The following is a 19,965-nucleotide window of genomic DNA, read 5'->3' on the forward strand; positions in this document are numbered from 1 at the left end:
CCTCAGCTTTAAAGAGGCAACATTTTTCAGTAGAACCAGCCTTGTTTATTTTAAGAAGCTTAGAAAAAGAATGTCTTCTCTGCCCCATTCTACCTCTCCCAACTCTAAGAAGCTACTGAGATAGGCAGATAATGATGATAATAATACTATAAGTTGCTAAGCAAAGCAAGCAGTGTATGAAGCTCTGGGGTAGGCCCTCTCCCACACAGGACTCACAGTCTTAAGGGGGAAGGAGAACAGGAACCTCCTCTCCATTTTACAGATGAGTAAACTAAGGCCCAGAGAAGTTAAGTGACACAAAGCAGACAGGTATGTGTACTTTTCCAAGTATTTAATACAGTACTCTGCACACAGTAAGCACTCAATGATTGCCATTGATTGATTGATAGGTGGCAGAGCTGGGATTCAAACCCAGGTCCGCTGACTCTTTCCGTCAGGCCATAAGGCTTTCTTCATCATCAATCGTATTTATTGAGCGCTTACTATGTGCAGAGCACTGTACTAAGCGCTTGGGAAGTACAAATTGGCAACATATAGAGACAGTCCCTACCCAACAGTGGGCTCACAGTCTAAAAGACTGTGCTCCCTTGGGCTCCCTTGAGTCCTCGGAGTTGTTTAAAAGGTAGCACAACCTTTTTGTTGGCTTGGATGACTGCTTTTTCCGGAGGTCAATGTGGCACAGGAGGTGGGCATCTAGGGGACAAATAAGGGGTTGGAACTCCAGAGGATTGTCTTCCAGGAGAAGGCAGAAGAGAAAACCAGGCAGCCAGAGAGAAAAAGATGGAGGGGGGAGTGAGAAGAAGAGGGACAGGGACAAAGGTGACAGGCATATGGCAATACACCCATGAACACAAATGCACACACACACACACACACACACACACACACACACACAATCTTCTAAAACAGATTTATTACTCTATTTTACTTCTACATATTTACTACTCTATTTATTTTGTTAATGATGCGAATATAGCTATAATTATATTTATTCTGACAGTTTTGACACCTGTCTACATGTTTTGTTTTGTTGTCTGTCTCCCCGCTTCTACACTGTGAGCCCATTGTTGGGTAGGGCCCGTCTCTATATGTTGCCGACTTGTACTTCCCAAGTGCTTAGTCCAGTGCTCTGCACACAGTAAGCACTCAATAAATACGATTGATTGCATGAATGAATGAATAAAACATGGACAAGCACACACTCCCCTATGGTACACACACACACACACACTCACACTCACCCAGAAAAGAGAGGCACCCCAGGCTGTGTCCTGTAGAATAATAATACTAATAATAATTATGGTATTTATTAAGCACTTACTATGTGCCAGGCAGCATACTAAGCACTGGGGTAGATACAAGTAAATCGGGTTGGACACAGTCCCTGTCCCACATGGGACTCATAGTCTCAATCCCCATTTTACAGATGAGGTAATTGAGGCACAAAGAAGTAAAGTGATTTGCCCAAGGTCACACAGCAGACAAATGGCCAGGATTAGAACCCATGACCTCCTGAATCCGAGGCCTGTGTTCTATCCATTACACTATGCTGCTTCTTAAAGCAGCTTAGCCTAGTGGAAAGAATATGGATCTGGGAGTAAGGTCCTTAGTTCGGATCCTGACTCCGCCACGTGACCTTGGGCAAGTCACTTCTGTACCCTAGTTTCTTCTTCTATATATATATATACCTGTATATATGTATATATGTTTCTACATATTTATTACTCTATTTATTTTACTTGTACATATCTATTCTATTTATTTTATTTTGTTAATATGTTTGGTTTTGTTCTCTGTCTCCCCCTTCTAGACTGTGAGCCCACTGTTGGGTAGGGACTGTCTCTATATGTTGCCAACTTGTACTTCCCAAGCGCTTAGTACAGTGCTCTGCACACAGTAAGCGCTCAATAAATGCGATTGATTGATTGATTGATTCTTCTGGAAAAAGGATTGAATAGCTGCTCTCCTTCTTAGACTGTGAACCCCAAAGGGGACATGGACTGTATCTACCTGTCTTGTTTCTAACACAGCACAGCAAAGGTACTTAACAAATACTCCAAAGAAGCGGATGAAGACAGAAAATTCATTCATCCTTTCATTCAGTCGTATTTATCAATCAATCAATCAATCAATCATATTTATTGAGCGCTTACTGTGTGCAGAGCACTGTACTAAGCACTTGGGAAGTACAAGTTGGCAACATATAGAGACTATATTTTATTTTATATTTTATGAATGAATGAATTCATTTATTCAGGTGTGTGTGTGTGTGTGTGTGTGTGTGTGTGTGTGTGTGTGTGTGTGTGTGTACCATAGGGGAGTGTGTGCTTGTCCATGTTTTATTCATTCATTCATAAAATATAAAATAAAATATATTTTATTTTGTTAGTATGTTTGGTTTTGTTCTCTGTCTCCCCCTTTTAGCACTTTTAGCACTTATCAAGCACTTACTGTGCACGGAGCACTGTACTAAGTGCTGGGGAGAATACAATACAACAATGAAAAGATACATTCCCTGCACACAGCGAAGTTACAGTTTAGAATTGGGGAGACAGACATTAATCTAAATAAATACATGCCAGATATGTACTGTGGGGCTGGGAGGGGAAAGAACAAAGGGAGCAAGTCACAGAGATGCAGAAGGGAATGGGAGATGAGGAAAGGGGTTGCTTAGTCAGGGAAGGACTCCTGGAGGAAGCTGTGCCTTATTTTAGGAGTAAAATGTGCATTCTGCTTTGTAGAAGGAGAGTAGTGAAGTGAGGTAGGAGGGGGCAAGGTGATGGAGTGCTTTAAAGCCAATGGTGAGAAGTTTCTGTTTGATGCGGACATGGATGGATAACCACTGGAGTTTTTTGAGGATTGGGGTGACATGTCCTGAACGTTTTTATAGAAAAATGATCCGGGCAGCAGAGTGGTGGTGGAAAATGTGTGGTGATGGAAACTCAAATTGTTTTAAAGGGAAACGAGTGAGCGCAGCCACAACCATCACATTCCTTTGTGTCAAATGAATCTGTCACCAAGAAAAAGACATTTTCTCCCAGAGAATGGCCAAGCAACCGTGGATGAGGGGAACTTTGACATCCAGACCTACTTAGTCCACTGTGGTCAAACCGATGTTCAGCCCTGCCTGCCTGCCGGAGTCGGTATTCAGGCCGATTCCAAAGGAAGCGATGACGATTTTAACGACTTCTGATGTGTGGAGGAGACAGTCAGCACAAAGCGTGACAGCACAGGGAAGCTTTAAGAATACACGGCTCCATATAGTTTCTGTTCACTAGGAATCTGAGCACTAATGATAATCATCATAAAAATAAAGGTATTTGTTAGTAATAATAATAATGATGGTATTTGTTAAGCACTTACTATGTGCCAAGCACTGTTCTAAGCCCTGGAGTAGATACAAGGTGATCAGGTTGTCCCAAGTTGGGGGGGGTCACACTTTTAATCCCCATTTTACAGATGAGGTAGCTGAGGCATAGAGAAGTTAAATGACTTGCCCAAGGTCACACAGCAGACAAGTGGAGGAGCCAGGATTATAATAAGAATAATAATAATAATGGCATTTATTAAGCACTTACTATATGCAAAGCACTGTTCTAAGCACTGGGCAAGTTACAAGGTGATCAGGTTGTCCCACAGGGTGGTCGCAGTCTTAATCCCCATTTTACAGATGAGGTAACTGAGGCATAGAGAAGTTAAGTGACTTGCCCAAAGTCACACAGCTGACAATTGGCTGAACCGGGATTCGAACCCATGACCTCTGACTCCAAAGCCCGTGCACTTTCCACTGAGCCATGCTGCTTCTTACTATGTGCCAGGCACTGTACTAAGCACTGGGGTAGATACAAGCTAATTAGGTTGGACACAGTCCCTGTCTCACGTGGGGCTCACAGTCTTAATCCACATTTTACAGACGAAGTAACTGAGGTACAGAGAAGTCAAGTGACTTGCCCAAGGTAAAACAGCAGAAAAGTGGCAGAGCTGGGATTAGAACCCACGTCCTCGGACTCCCAAGCTGATGATCTTGCCACTACGCCGTGCTGAATGGAGGAGGTTATCTCATGCTTGGCTCTCAGTCAGAATTTGTGTCTAATCATTGAGGGCCAAGTTCAAGCACATTAGTCCAAGGGCCTTGTTTTTAAGGTGAAATAGTACTCACAAATCTCCCCGAGGGGTAGCTTTCCAAGACTCAGTTACTCAGCCAAATCTTACAGAGACTGCAAATTCAGGCCAGAGGGAGATATGCTCATCGATGGGATATTTGAGCAAACCACTTCTTTCATTCATTCAACTATTTATTGAATGCTTACTGTGTGCAAAGCACTTACTAAACACTTGGGAGAGTATAATGAAATGAAAAATATATACATTTCTTGCCCACAATGAGTTTACAGTCAAGGGTTTTGATTCATCTAAAGAGTAATTTCTCCCCCTCCTCTCTCAGTGTTTTAATTTGTAAATATTTTCATGTCTGGCGTGTACTAAAGTGTAAGCTCCCTATGAACAGGGGATTTGTCACTTTTATAGAGCATCTTACACCAAATGGGCAGTCAATGATAATATTGCTTCTACTACTAAAAGCGGTGTGGCTTAGTGGAAAGAGCATGGGTTTGGGAGTCAGAGGACATGGGTTCTAATCCTGGCTCTGCCACTTGTCTGCTGTGTGACCTAGGGCAAGCCACTTAGCTTCTCTGTGCCTCATTTACCTCATCTGTAAAATGGGGATTAAGACTGTGAGCCGCGCATGGGACAACCTGATTACCTTATATCTACCCTAGCGCTTAGAACAGTGCTTGGCACATAGTAAGCACTTAACAAATACCCTTTATTATTACTAATGCTTGCCAGTTTTACCCTGCAAAATGTACAGGCAAACATTTTTCTTTCCAGCCTTTACTTTGAAATATTACCAGGGTCGAAAAGAAAAGAAAAAACAAATTGCCATTTTTATTCTGCAGAAGAGAGTGAGAGATCCCATGTTCTGCCATCCCATACTGAAGATCCATTTAGTGGTTCATGCATAGTTACAATATTTATTAGGTGTTTATTATGTGCAAAGTACTATACTAATCACTGGGAAAGTGTTTACAAGTGAAAATTAGACACAGACACTGTCCCCCAGAACGGATAAGGCAGGACATTGGGTATTCATTCATTCATTCATTCATTCACTCATTCAATCGTATTTACTCATTCATTCATTCAATCATATTTATTGAGCGCTTACTGTGTGCAGCGCACTGTACTAAGTGCTTGGGAAGTACAAGTTGGCAACATATAGAGACGGTCCCTACCCAACAATGGGCTCACAGTCTAGAAGGGGGAGACAGACAACAAAACAAAACATGTCGACAGGTGACAAAATCATCAGAACAAATAGAATTAAGGCTATATGCACATCATTATGAATCCCGGCTCCACCACTTGTCTGCTGTGTGACCTTAGGCAAGCCACTTAACTTATCTGTGCCTCAGTTACCTCATCTGTAAAATGGGGATTAAGACTGTGAGCCCCGCATGGGACAACCTGATCACGTTGTAACTTCCCCAGTGCTTAGAACAGTGCTTTGCACATAGTAAGCACTTAATAAGTGCTATCATTATTATGATTATCTGTAAAATGGGGATGAAAACTGTGAGCCCCACGTGGGACAACCTGATCACCATGTATCCCCCTGTGCTTAGAACAGTGCTTTGCACATAGTAAGCGCTTAACAAATGCCATTATTATTATTATTATTATTATCCTTAACAAAATGAATAGAATAATAAATACATACAAGTAAAATAGAGTAATAAATCTGTACAAGTATATACAAGTGCTGTGGGGAGGGGAAGGAGGTAGGGTGGGGGGGATGGGGAGGAGGAGAGGAAAAAGGGGGCTCGGTCTGGGAAGACCTCCTGGAGGAGGTGAGCTCTCAGTAGGGCTTTGAAGGGAGGAAGAGAGCTAGCTTGGTGGATGTGTGGAGGGAGGGCATTCCAGGCCAGGGGAAGGACATAGGCTGGGGGGGGGTTTCAGAGACTTTCCAGTAAGTGGAGCATCTTGGCTTAACGGACAGAGCACAGGCCTGGAAGTGAGGACACCTGGGTTCTGTTCCCAGCTCTCCCTCTTACCTGCTGTGCAACCCCAGGCAAGTCACTTAACTTTTTGGTGCCTCCATTTCCTCGCCTGTAAAAATGGGACACGATAACTCTTCTCCCTGCTCCTTAAACTGTGAGCCCCATGTGTGACAGGGACTGTGTCCAATCTGCTTATATTGTATCTCCTCTAATGCTTGTACAGTGCCTTGCACACAGTAAGCACTCAGTAAGTATTCTTGATTGTGGGCAACGAATGTGTCTGTTATATTGTTACATTGAGCTCTCCCAGGTGTTCAGTACAGTGCTCTGCATGCGGGAAGTGCTCAAAAAGCATGATCAATGGCAAGCTCATCGAGGGACAGGATTTATTCATTCAGTCAGTCATATTTATTGATCGCTTACTGTGTGCAAAGCACCGTAATAATACAAATAATAATAATAATGACATTTATTAAGTGCTTGCTATGTGCAAAGCACTGTTCTAAGTGCTGGGGAGGTTACAAGATGATCAGATCCCATGGGGGGCTCACAGTCTTAATCCCCATTTTACAGATGAGGTAACTGAGGCACAGATAAGTTAAGTGACCTGTCCAGAGACACACAGCTGACAGTTGGTGGAGCTGGGATTTGAACCCATGACCTCTGACTCCAAAGCCTGGGCTCTTTCCACTGAGCCACGCTGCTTCCCTACTAAGTACTTGGGGGAGTACAGGGTCCATATCTGTACACTGGAGAAGCAGCATGGCTCAGTGGAAACAGCACGGGCTTTGGAGTCAGAGGTCAGGGGTTCAAATCCCGGGTCCACCAATTATCAGTTGTGTGACTTTGGGCAAGTCACTTAACTTCTCTGTGCCCATTACCTCATCTGTAAAATGGGGATTAAGACTGTGAGCCCCCCGTGGGACAACCTGTTCACCTTGTAACCTCCCCAGCGCTTAGAATAGTGCTTTGCACATAGTCAGTGTTTAATAAATGCTATTATTATTATTATTATTATTATTATTATTATTATTAATCTGCTCTCCTCCACCTAAACTGCAAACTCTCTGTGGGCAGGGAACTTGTCTACCATATCTGTTATACTGTCTCAAGTTTTTAGCACAGTGGTCTGCACACAGTAAGTGGTCTGTAGATATTGTTAATTGATTGTATAATCTCTCCCAGCTCATAGTACAGTGCTGTGAACACTTAAGCATTTACGATTACTACTTAGCAGGCATTTAACCAGTACTCCCCATTGTTATGATTATTATTAGTGGTTATGTGGAAAGTAGCCATGAGGCAGCATGGCGTATGGGATAGAACACGGACTTGGAAGTCAGAAGGACATGGGTTTTAATCCTGATTCCGCCTCTTGTCTACTGTGTGACCTTGGGCAAACCACTTCACTTCTCTGGGCCTCATTTACCTCATCTGTAAAACAGGGATTGAGATTGTGAGCCTATGTGGGACAGGGACTGTGTCCAACCCGATTTCCTTGTGCCCACCCCAGTGCTTAGTACAGTATCTGGCACTTAGTAAGCACTTAGCAAAATACCACAATTATCGATATTTTTATCATTATTAAGGCTCAAAAGGTTCGATAATATTATGGTTAATCAACCCCATAATTGAGAAGGCGGTGGCTGAGGATGCAGTTGGATCACAGAATATCGAGAGACTAACAAGTGGATGAACATATGGGAAGGAAAAATAATGGTCTTTCATAAAGCCCTGTGCAGATGTGAAGGGAATAAGGGTCAGGGCATCATATGGTAATAGTAATAATAATAATGATGGTATTTGTTTCCCTGATGGGCCAAGTCAGAGAGGAGGGAAGGCAGTGTCAGTTATTTCACATTTGTCTTTCACTTTGACTGAGGTGGAAATCATTCAAACAGATTCCTGGGATCCTCTTTGGTTATAAACCATGAAAGAAATGTGGGCCAGAATGCAGCTGTATTTGAGGTGGAAGGGATATGGGCTGACAGGAAGATGAGGGGATGATGGGAAAGAAAATGAGCACACATAGCAAACTTGGGTCAGCGATCGTGTGCGTGTGGCTAGTTCTCCATTTCCTGAATAATAATAATAATAATAATAATAATAATAATAATAACAGTAATAATAATAATAATAATAATGGCATTTATTAAGCACTTACTATGTGCAAAGCACTGTTCTAAGCTCTGGGGAGGTTACAAGGTGTCCCATGTGGGGCTCACAGTCTTCATCCCCATTTTACAGATGAGGTAACTGAGGCACAGAGAAGTAAAGTGACTTGCCCAAACTCACACAACTGACAATTGGCGGAGCAGGGATTTGAACCCATGACCTCTGACTCCAAAGCCCGTGCTCTTGCCACTGAGCCATTCTACTTCTCTATAATAATGATGGCATTTGTTAAGTGCTAACTGTGTGCGAAGCACTGTTCTAAGTGCCGGGGGGGATACAAGGTGATCAGGTTGTCCCACGTGGGGCTCACAGTCTTAATCCCCATTTTACAGATGAGGTAACTGAGGTCCAGAGAAGTTAAGTGACTTGCCCAAAGTCACACAGCTGACAAGTGGTAGAGCCGGGTTTAGAACCCATGACCTCTGGCTCTTAAACCCAGGCTCTTTCCACTGAGCCACGCAGCTTATTCCTGAAGGCAATGGACCATCAGCTGGGCCTATGCATCGGACCCAGGAAAACACGGGCCTGTGGTAGTGGCCTGTGGAATCTTGGACAATCAATCAATCAATCAATCAATCATATTTATAGAGTGCTTACTGTGTGCAGAGCACTGTACTAAGCGCTTGGGAAGTACAAGTTGGCGACATATAGAGATAGTCCTTACCCAACAGTGGGCTCACAGTCTAGAAGGGGGAGACAGAGAACAAAAACCAAACATATTAACAAAATAAAATAAATAGAATAGATATGTACAAGTAAAATAAATAAATAGAGTAATAAATATGTACAAACATATATACATATATACAGGTGCTGTGGGGAAGGGAAGGAGATAAGATGGGGGGGATGGAGAGGGGGACGAGGGGGAGAGAATGCCTCTTGACAGTTGATCCCTTCTTATTCCTGGAGTGCTTCCCAAGCAAGATTTCCTTCCAAGATTGGATGGTGGAAGTAGGTTTTCTCACAGGCTAGCCGGCAAGAGCTTGTTTTCCAGATCCAGTAGGACAGAGACTGTGTCCAACCTTTCATTCATTCATTCATTCAGTCATATTTATTGAGCGCTTACTGTGTGCAGAGCACTGTACTAAGCGCTTGGGAAGTACAAGTTGGGAACACATAGAGACGGTCCCTACCCAACAACAGGCTCACTGTCTAGAAAGGGGAGACAGACAACAAAACAAAACATATTAACAAAATAAAATAAATAGAATAGTAATCATACTAAATAGAATAGAATCATCCTGTATCTATCCCTGTGCTTGGTATAGTGTTTGGCTCGTAGTAATCAATAAATCAATCAATTGAGCACTTACTGTGTCCAAAGCATTGTACTAAGTAAGTACTTGGGAAAGTACAGTATAGCACAGATAGATGCAGTCCCTGCCCATGAGAAGCTTGTACTCTATAGGAAGCACTTAACAAATACCACAATATCATTATTAGCGTGAGGAAGGGCAGGATGGCCTAGTGGAAAGAGCACAGCCCTGGGAGTCAGAAGGACCTGGGTTCTAATCCCATCTCTGCCACTTGTCTGCTGTGTGACCTTGGTTAAGTCACTTCTCTGTGCCTCATTCCTTCTTCTGTAAAATGGGAATTAAGACTGTGAACCCTATATGGGATAGGGACTGTGTCCAACCCAATTATCTTATCAGGAAAAGCACCGTGGCTTAGTGGAAAGAGCCCGGGCTTGGGAGTCAGAAGTCATGGGTTCAAATGCCGGCTCTACCACTTGTTAGCTGTGTGACTTTGGGCAAGTCACTTAAATTCTCTGAGTTTCAGTGACCTCATCTGTAAAATGGGGATGAAGACTGTGAGTCCTACGTGGGACAACCTGATCACCTTGTATACCCCAGCGCTTAGAACAGTGCTTTGCACATAGTAAGCGCTTAACAAATGCCATTATTATTATTATTATTGTATTTAGCCCAGAACTTAATAATAATAATAATAATTATGGTATTTGTCAAGCACTTACTATGTGCCAAGAACTGTTCTAAAAGCTGGGCAGATACAAGGTAATCAGGTTGTCCCACGTGGGGCTCACAGTCTTAATCCCCATTTTACAGATGAGGTAACTGAGTCACAGAAATGTTAAGTGACTTACCCATGGTCATACAGCAGACAAGTGCAGAGCTGGGTTTGGAACCTACGTCCTCTGACTCCCAAACCCGGGCTCTTACCGCTCAATACCTGGGACAAAGTAGGAGCTAAACAAATGCCACTGTTATTGTTCATCTGGAAAATGGGGATTCAGTGTCTTAGCTGATTAACTTATATCTACCTATGCACATAGAACAGTGCTTGACATATAGGAAGCTCTTAACAAACCAATCAATCAATCAATCGTATTTATTGAGCACTTACTGTGTGCAGAGCTCTGTACTAAGCGCTTGGAAAGTACAAGTTGGCAACATATAGAGACAGTCCCTACCCAACAGTGGGCTCACAGTCTAAAAGGGGGAGACAGAGAACAAAACCAAACATACTAACAAAATAAAATAAATAGAATAGATATGTACAAGTAAAATAAATAAATGGAGTAATAAATATGTACAAACATATATACATATATACAGGTGCTGTGGGGAAGGGAAGGAGGAAAGTTGGGGGGATGAGGGGGAGGGGGAGAGGAAGGAGGGGGCTCAGTCTGAGAAGGCCTCCTGGAGGAGGTGAGCTCTCATTAGGGCCTTGAAGGGAGGAAGAGAGCTAGCTTGGCGGATGGGCAGAGGGAAGGCATTCCAGGCCCAGGGGATGACGTGGGCCGGGGGTCGACGGCGGGACAGGCGAGAACGAGGCACGGTGAGGAGATTAGCGGCAGAAGAGCGTAGGTTGTGGGTTGGGCTGTAGAAGGAGAGAAGGGAGATGAGGTAGGAGGGGGCGAGGTGATGGACAGCCTTGAAGCCCAGGGTGAGGAGTTTCTGCCTGATGCGTAGGTTGATTGGTAGCCACTGGAGATTTTTGAGGAGGGGAGTAACATGCCCAGAGTGTTTCTGGACAAAGACAATCCGGGCAGCGGCGTGAAGTATTGATTGAAGTGGGGAGAGACAGGAGGATGGGAGATCGGAGAGGAGGCTGATACAGTAGTCCAGATAGGATAGGATGAGAGCTTGAAAGACCGGGGTAGCGGTTTGGATGGAGAGGAAAGGGCGGATCTTGGCAATGTTGCGGAGGTGAGGCTATATAAATATAATATATCTGTCTCCCCTTATAGACTGTAAGCTTTGCTGTGGGAAGGGAATGTGTCTGTTATATTGTACTCTCCCAAGCACTTAGTACAGTGCTCTGCACACAGTAAGTGCTCAATAAATACAATTGACTGACTGAATATGGACTGGAGAGGGGTAAAGCTGGAGGCAGGGAAGGCTGTGGGAAGCATCATGGCCTAGTGGATATAGCACGGGCCTAGGAGTCAGAAGGAATTGGGTCCTGATCCCGGCTCTGCCACTTGTTTGCTGTGTGATCTTGGGCAAGTCACTTCATTTCTCTGTGCTTTATGCACATAGAGCAATTCAGTAGTCAAGGTGGAATATAGCAAGTGCTCGAGACAGCGGTCTCATCGTGCCTGGCTCATCCAGATTCATGTAGAACCTGCATTTCTACATGATTGTGGGAGTGATCAGGCAATGGCTGGCAATCTGGATTGGAGGAGTCTGCGGGACTAGATGTCACTTGGCATTGGGCAGAATCCATGCTGCTCATCTCCCGTGTTTGAGCGAGCCACTCTACAACTAGGTCTTGCAGTGTTAAACAAAATATTAGAGGGATATGGGTCCCCTTTGATCATTCTGTAGAATTTACTGAGCACCACCTATGTGCCAGAGCAGTGTACTGAATGCTGGGAGAGGTACAAGGATGAGAATTCAGATACTGCCCCTTGCCAACAAGGGGATCACAGCCTACCAATAAGGGAGGGAAAGTGATGGATATGCAAGGAAAGATTTAAATGATCGATAAATAACTTAATGGTGATTATTGAGTGCTTACTATGTTCAAGGCACAGCACTGTTTGGGAGAGTATAATACAATAGAGTTGTTCAACATGATACCTGGCCTCAAAGTGCCAACAGTCTAGTAGGGAGAGACAGACGTTAAAAATAATTCTAGAGAGAGAAAGCAGTGGAGTGTAAGGATATGTCAGTCTTATTGAAGGCACATCTCCAAGAGGCCTTCTTCCCTCACTAAGCCCCCTTTTCCTTTTCTTCAACTCCCTTCTGCATCACCCTGACTTGCTTCCTTTTTTTATCGCCCCAGCACTTATGTACATATGGGTAATTTATGTATTTATATTAATATCTGTCTTCCCCTCTAGGCTGTAAGTTCTATGGGTCTGAGGATGAGGTGTGTATCAAAGCGCTTAAAGGGGTACAGAGTCACACACACAGTCTATTTGAAAAGGAAGATAAAAAGGGTGGGAAAATGAGGGGTTAGTCAGGGAAGGCCCCCTAAGGAGATACAATTTTAGTAGGGCCTTGAAGATGAGGAGAGCGGTGGTCCGTTGAAACAGCATGGCTTAGTGGAAAGAGCCCGGGCTTGGGAGCCAGAGGCCATGGGTTCTAATTCCGGCTCCGCCGCTTGACAGCTGTGTGACTTTGGGCAAGTCACTTAACTTCTCTGTGCCTCAGTTACCTCATCTGTAAAATGGGGATTAAGATTGTGAGCCCCATATAGGACAACCTGATCACCTTGTATCTTCCCCAGTGCTTAGAACAGTGCTTTGCACATAGTAAGTGCTTAACAAATACCAAAATTATTATTATTATTATATAAAAGAGGAGGGAGCTCCAGGCCAGAGGGAGGATGTGGGCGAAAGGGGTTGGCAGCTAGAGAGATGAGACTGAGGGAACAGTGAGTAGGTAGAAGTTAGGGGAATGAAATGTTAGGGCTGTGTTGTAGTAGGAGTAAAGTTAGGTTCAGCAACAGAGCCTAAGGAAACAAGGACAACATTAGAAACAGTGGATCAAGATGCAGATCTCGGGCTGGGCATCACCAAGGCGGCCAATCTAGAGTCCAGCAGTCAGTCAGTCAGTTGTATTTATTGAGCTGTGTGCAGAGCACTGTACTAAGTCCTTGGGAGAGTACGATATAACAACAGGCGCATCATTCCCTGCCCGCAGCAAACTTACAGTCTGGAGGGGGAGACAGATATGTACAAAAGTGCTGTGGGGCTGGGAGGGGAGATGAAAGAAAGGAGCAAGTCAGGTCGATGCAGAAGGGAGTTGCAAAGGAAAAGAGGGCTTAGTCAGGGAAGCCCCCTTGGAGGAGATGTGCCTTCAATAAGGCTTTGAAGGTAGGGAGAGTAATTGTCTGATGGGTATGAGGAGGGAGGAGGTAGAGCCTTCCCAATATTCCAAGCACTCCACCTTCCTGACAGAACAAGGTAGGCCTTCACGTGGCAATAGGGGCCGTGAGGGGGATGGGGGCCAATGAGGTTTTCGTGGACCTACTGAGACAGGCAGTTGTCCTTTGTCCGTGACTTACTGGGGTGGGATCCACCCCTGCTGGCCCTGGGCGGGGAGGAGAAGATTCCCCGTGCTGCAACCATGAGGAAAAGGGATGGGCAGGCCGCACCAGCAACCAAGGAGCTGAGAGGCATAAAATTGTTTTTCTGCCACAAGCACAAACATGCCAAGGCTCAGCCCTGCTTAAGGGCCCTGAGCTGGAACCTTCTCCCATTTGCTGATTTGCAGAATCTTCCTGAGCGCATAGTTACCCTTTCTTTGCCTCCACTCCCTCACATAAATCACCGTTCCAAAAACCACCATGAGACACAACAACCCCAACCACCTCAAGGGGATTGTTGGAAGGAATTACTAATAAAACTGATTGCAGAGAGTCTGGCGAAACATCAGGCAGTGATGCCCAGAAGCTGAGTAATGGTTCTCTGCCGTGCTTGCTTCAGGAACGAACATCAGGGAGCATCTGGGAGCAGTTATGTGAGAGACAACATGGTTCAGGCAGTGGCTGGGGCTAGATACAGGAAGGCCCCAGTTGTCGTCTTGAGCGAAGCCTCCGGCTTAGTCTGTGTTGTAGGACAGATTTAGGAAAGGGAAGGCGTAGGTGCTGGGGTTTCCGGGGATGGAGTAATAATAATAATTATGGTATTTGGTAAGCACTTAACTATATGTCAGACACTGTACTAAGCACTGGGGTGGATACAAGCAGATCAGGTTGGACACAGACCTTGTCCCATGTGGGGCTCACAGTGTCAATGCCCATTTTCCAGATGAGGTAACTGAGGCCCAGAGAAGTGAAGTGACTTGCCCAAGGTCACACAGCAGACAAATAGTGGAGCCAAGATTACAACCCATGACCTTCTGGCTCCCAGGCCTGTGCCCTATCGACTGTGCTATGGAGGGAGTATTAAAGGGCTTAGGCAGTAGAGCTTTAAGTGCCCAGGTGATGCAGAGAAGAGGGTGAATAGAGTGGGGATCTTTCCTTTCCATCCAAACTGCTACCCTGCTCGTTCAATCTCTCATCCTATCCTGACTGGATTACTGCATCAGCCTCCTCTCCAATCTCCCATCCTCTTGACTTTCCCCACTTCAATCCATACTTCACACCGCTGCCCGGATCGTCTTTGTGCAGAAACGCTCTGGATATGTTACTCCCCTCCTCAAAAATCTTCAGTGGCTACCAATCACCCTACACATCAGGCACCTCCTCCTCCAGGAGGCCTTCTCAGACTGAGTCCCCTCCTTCCTCTCCCCCTCCTCCTCCCCGTCCCCATCCCCCCACCTTACCTCCTTCCCCTCCCCACAGCACCTGTATATATGTATATATGTTTGTACGTATGTATTACTCTATTTATTTATTTATTTTATTTGTACATATTTATTCTATTTATTTGATTTTGTTAATATGTTTTGTTTTGTTGTCTGTCTCCCCCTTCTAGACTGTGAGCCCACTGTTGGGTAGGGACTGTCTCTATGTGTTGCCAACTTGTACTTCCCAAGTGCTTAGTACATTGCTCTGCACGCAGTAAGCGCTCAATAAATACAATTGAATGAATGAATATATGATTTTAGTAGGATTCGGAGAATGGAGAGAGCAGCAGCCTGACAGATATGAAGGGGAAGGGAGGAAGTTTGTTTATTCAGTTCATTCAATTTGCATTTATTGAGCGCTTACTGTGTGCAGAGCACTTCATTCATTCATTCATTCATTGTCGTATTTATTGAGTGCTTACTGTGTGCAGAGCACTATACTAAGTACTTGGGAAGTACAAGTTGGCAACATATAGAGAGGGTCCCTACTCAACAACGGGCTCACAGTCTAGAAGGGGGAGACAGACAACCAAACAAAACATGTGGACAGGTGTCAGGTCATCACAATAAATAGAAATATAGCTAGATGCACATCATTAACAAAATAAATAGAATAGTAAAGATGTACAAGTAAAATAGAGTAATAAATCTGTACAAACATACATACAGGTGCTGTGAGGAGGGGAAGGAGGTAGGTTGAGGGGGATGGAGAGGAGGAGAGGAAAAGGGGAGCTCAGTCTGGGAAGGCCTCCTCGAGGAGGTGTGCTCTCAGTAGGGCTTTGAAGGGAGGAAGAGAGCTAGCTTGGCCGATGTGCGGAGGGAGGGCATAGTTGTGCCTGGGACATAGGAAGCATGGAGAGAGAGAGAGAGAGAGAGAGAGAGAGAGAGAGAGAGAGAGAGAGAGAGAGAGAGAGAGAGAGAGAGAGAGAGAGAGAGAGAGAGAGTGAGTTGAGGTACTGTGAGCAGTCTGTTGTTTGGGGAGCAAACTGTAAAGACTGGGTTGTAGTGGGAGAGGTAGGAGGGAGAGAACTGATTGAGCTTTGGCACTTCAATCTTTTGTGTGATTTGAGGCTTGGTTAGACCCCAATTCTGATGCTCGAACTGAGAATGCTCTGTGTGCTCTGCACACAGTAAGTGCTCAATAAGTACGATTGATTGAATGAATGAGAATGTGCTCCCTGGTCACTTCCACACCCCCAAAAGGATAGATAAAACTATGGGTTGGGCCTGGGGCCGAAATGGAGACAAAGTCATGTCCCCCAGAAGAGTCCAGCAGGAGGCAAAGCAGGACATGCCAGAGTCCTGGATCTGTCTGGCCTCTCACCTCCAGGCTGGAGGAAAGAAGAGGCAGAGGGAGGCCCGCCACCACAACTCTCCCCTAGAGCTGCCTTACCCCATGTCTGGCTGCCAGAGGTCACCCGGGTTAGGACCTGGTGGATCCTGGATTCTTTGGGGAATGGAGCTAAATGCGGGGTGGGTGACGGGTTTGCTGGGGTGCTACAATGCCAGGCAGAAAAGGAAAATCGTCTGTGGTTTCTGGAGTCTGGGCCAGAACAGATTGTAGACTCTAGCTGAAAGCTCGATGTGGGCAGGGATTGTTACTGTTTTCTATTGTTCTGTTGTACTCCAAGTGCTTAACAAATAACATAAAAAGGAAAGAATTCTCTCTTTAACTACAACCTCCAGGCAGATGATACCCAAATCTGCATCACCAGCCATGATCTCACTCCCTCTTTGCAGTCACATAGAGAAGCAACGTGGCTCAGTGGAAAGAGTAGGGGCTTTGGAGTCAGAGGTCGTGGGTTCAAATCCCGGCTCCGCCAATTGTCAGCAATGTGACTTTGGGCAAGTCACTTAACTTCTCTGGGCCTCAGTTACCTCATCTGTAAAATGGGGATGAAGACTGTGAGCCCCCCGTGGGACAACATGATCACCTTGTAACCTCCCCAGCGCTTAGAACAGTGCTTTGCACATAGTAAGCGCTTAATAAATGTCATTATCCCAAACTGAGCACCCTTCTTCCTCTCCCCTCCCCATCCCCCACCCTACCTCTTTCCCCTCCCCACAGCACCTGTATATATGTTTGTACAGATTTATTACTCTATTTTACTTGTACATATTTATTATTCTATTTATTTTATTTTGTTAATATGTTTCGTTCTGTTGTCTGTCTCCCCCTTCTAGACAGTGAGCCCGTTGTTGGGTAGGGACCGTCTCTATATGTTGCCAACTTATACTTCCCAAGCTCTTAGTACAGTGCTCTGCACACAATAAGCACTCACTAAATACGATTGAATGAATACTCTCCCAAGTGCTTAGTACAGTGCTCTCCACATAAAGAGCTCTCAATAAATATGATGGAATGAATGGACGAATGAACAGATGGATCCTGCAATCTTCCCCCTGTTTTGCCCCTGTTTGTCAGTCAATCAAAGGTATTTATTGAGCGCTTACTGTGTGCAGAGCACTGTTCTAAGCACTTGGGAGAGTTCAACCCAATATAACAGACACATTCCCTGCCCACAAGGAACACTCAAGATGGTTTGTCTTTACAGCTCCCCCCACCCCATGCTGGTCTCCAGCTGCTGTGTTTATTTGAATAATGATGAGCATCACAAACAAAGCGAAATATGGCTTGGAGCCAAAAATCAGCTAGCGCAGGCAGGCTCTGAGTGAAGGGACTGAGTTTTCTGAGAAGGGCCCGAGAAGCAGCATTGTCTAGTGAGAAGCAGTGTTGCTTAGTGGATAGAGCACGGGACTTGGAATCAGAAGGAGCCGGTCTCTAATCCCGGCTCTGCCACTTGTGTGCTTTGTGACCTGGGGCAATTCACTTAACTTCTCAGTGTCCCAGTTACCTCATCTGTAAAATGGGGACTAATAGGACATGGACTGTATTCAACCTAAGTAGCTTGTATAGAACACCATAGTACGTGCTTAATAAATAGCATGAGACAACTACAAAAACTTGTGATTTTAAACTGCTAGCCATCAATCAGTGGTATTTTTTGAACCTTTACCATGTACTGGAAAAGGGGCTTGGGAGTCGGAAGGACCTGGGTTCCAATCCGGCTCGGCCACAGTCTGCTGTGTGACCGTGGGCAAGTCACTTCACTTCTCTGTGCCTCGGTCACCTCATCTGCAAAATGGGGATTATTAATAATAATAATGATAATGTTGGTATTTATTAAGTGCTAAATATTGGCCCAGCACTGTTCTAAGCACTGGGTAATCAGGTTGTCCCACATGGGCTCACAATCTTCATCCCCATTTTACAGATGAGGTAACTGAGGCACAGAGAAGTTAAGTAATTTGCTCAAGGTCACACAGCTAACAAAGTGGCAGAGGTGGGATTAGAACCCACAACCTCTTCCATGCTCTTTCCACTAAGCCACGCGGCTTCTAGACTGTGAGCCCTGTGCGGGGCGGGGACCGTGTCCAACCCGAATAGCTCATATCTCCCTCAGTGATTAGTACAGTGCCTGGCACATGATAAGCGCTTAACTAATACCATAAAAAAAGACTTGGGAGTGCACAGGATAATAGAGCTGGTAGACGCGATCCTTGTGTGATGAGGACATAGAGTCAGACATTTTGCCATTTTTGGAGCCCAATCCCTGAGCCGGGTGGATCGTCACTTGAGTCGCGGCGTTGCTTCAGGCCTCCAAAAGCCTCCGACGGAGTCGCACGCGAAACCCTCCTTTGAAATAAACTCGCTCACAGAAGTATATATGTTTGTACATATTTATTACTCTGTTTATTTATTTTACTTGTACGTATCTATTTATTTTATTTTGTTAATATGTTCGGTTTTGTTCTCTGTCTCCCCCTTCTAGACTGTGAGCCCACTGTTGGGTAGGGACTGTCTCTATATGTTGCCAACTTGTACTTCCCCAGCGCTTAGTACAGTGCTCTGCACACAGTATGCGCTCAATAAATGCGATTGATTGATTGATTCTCGTCCCCGAGTGCCGGCTGTCTGTCATTGCTGATGGGCTTTCCTTTTGCCTCAAACAGGGTAGGTGCATCAACTTCTCCAGAGTCAAGTCGGACGGTACGACGACGACCTTCGCTGCCACCCCAAGACCTGCTCCCAGCCATGAGCAGGTGCCTCTCAACAACGCCCCGAGGGGCCCTCCCCCACCTCCGGCACCTCCGCAGCCTCCCACCAGGCAGTTACCTCCCGGCCCCCCTCCGGCCCGGGCCCCTCCAGGCCCTCCCCCCTCCCGCCCGCCCCCCCAGCCCGCCCTGTAAAGTGCTGGCCGAACCAAGATCGACAAAACACGTTTCTTTGCTGAACTCGGCATATTTATTGAGTCTTGGTTTACAGTTGGAAGATATTGGAATTTGTTGCTGGTCAGCAAAAAAAAAAAAAATTACCATGTGTCCATTTACTGTACAAAACGTATTTATACCGCACGTGTTGAATCTGTGCGGTGGAGAGGTCCGGGGATCTGCCCCTCTGTGTATGTGGGTTTATAGATCTCGCCAGGTGCCCAGAGTAGCCAAATTAGGTGCCCAGTCGATGTGTCCACCCAAGCGCTAAGTACAGTGCACTGCGCACAGGAAGCGCTCAATAAATACCATTGACCAAGTTACCGGTAACTTGTCTAGTTATCGAGAGTGACCCAGGGCTCTCCCTTATTTGAGAGAACCCGAAAAAGGCCCTAGGAATATAAAGCCGGCCTGTCCCTGATTCATAAAGTGGAGCAGCCCCTTCCTTAGTTCCTTTACAAATAGAAATCTGGGAGGCATTCTTCACCCTTATTACACAAGGCCTCTTTCCATGACCACATCCAAGAACTCCAAGCAGGAAGCAGGAAACGCCTATGACCCTGAAGCTAAGGTTGGATGAAATCGAGTGGCTTCTGTTCAGTCATCATAAATGGAAGAAAGTGGTGAAAAAGTACAACGAAGGTGGATTTTACTCCAACGGGGCCTGGGTGCTGAATCGTTTCCACTTCATTTTG

General features: G+C 45.3%; 1 protein-coding gene across 1 annotated transcript in view; it reads left to right on the plus strand.

Moving 5' to 3' along the window:
- ANTXRL (ANTXR like) overlaps positions 1-19,249 on the plus strand; it is a 134,923-nt gene extending 115,674 nt beyond the window's left edge. Inside the window, exon 18 of the mRNA XM_038743922.1 lies at positions 19,013-19,249. Within this exon, the coding sequence (XP_038599850.1) occupies positions 19,013-19,249 (237 nt within the window). The remainder of the gene's footprint in view (positions 1-19,012) is intronic.
- Positions 19,250-19,965: the final 716 nt, after the last annotated feature.

This window comes from Tachyglossus aculeatus, chromosome 3 (genome assembly GCF_015852505.1).
Source record: "Tachyglossus aculeatus isolate mTacAcu1 chromosome 3, mTacAcu1.pri, whole genome shotgun sequence".
Taxonomy (NCBI): Eukaryota; Metazoa; Chordata; class Mammalia; order Monotremata; family Tachyglossidae; genus Tachyglossus; species Tachyglossus aculeatus.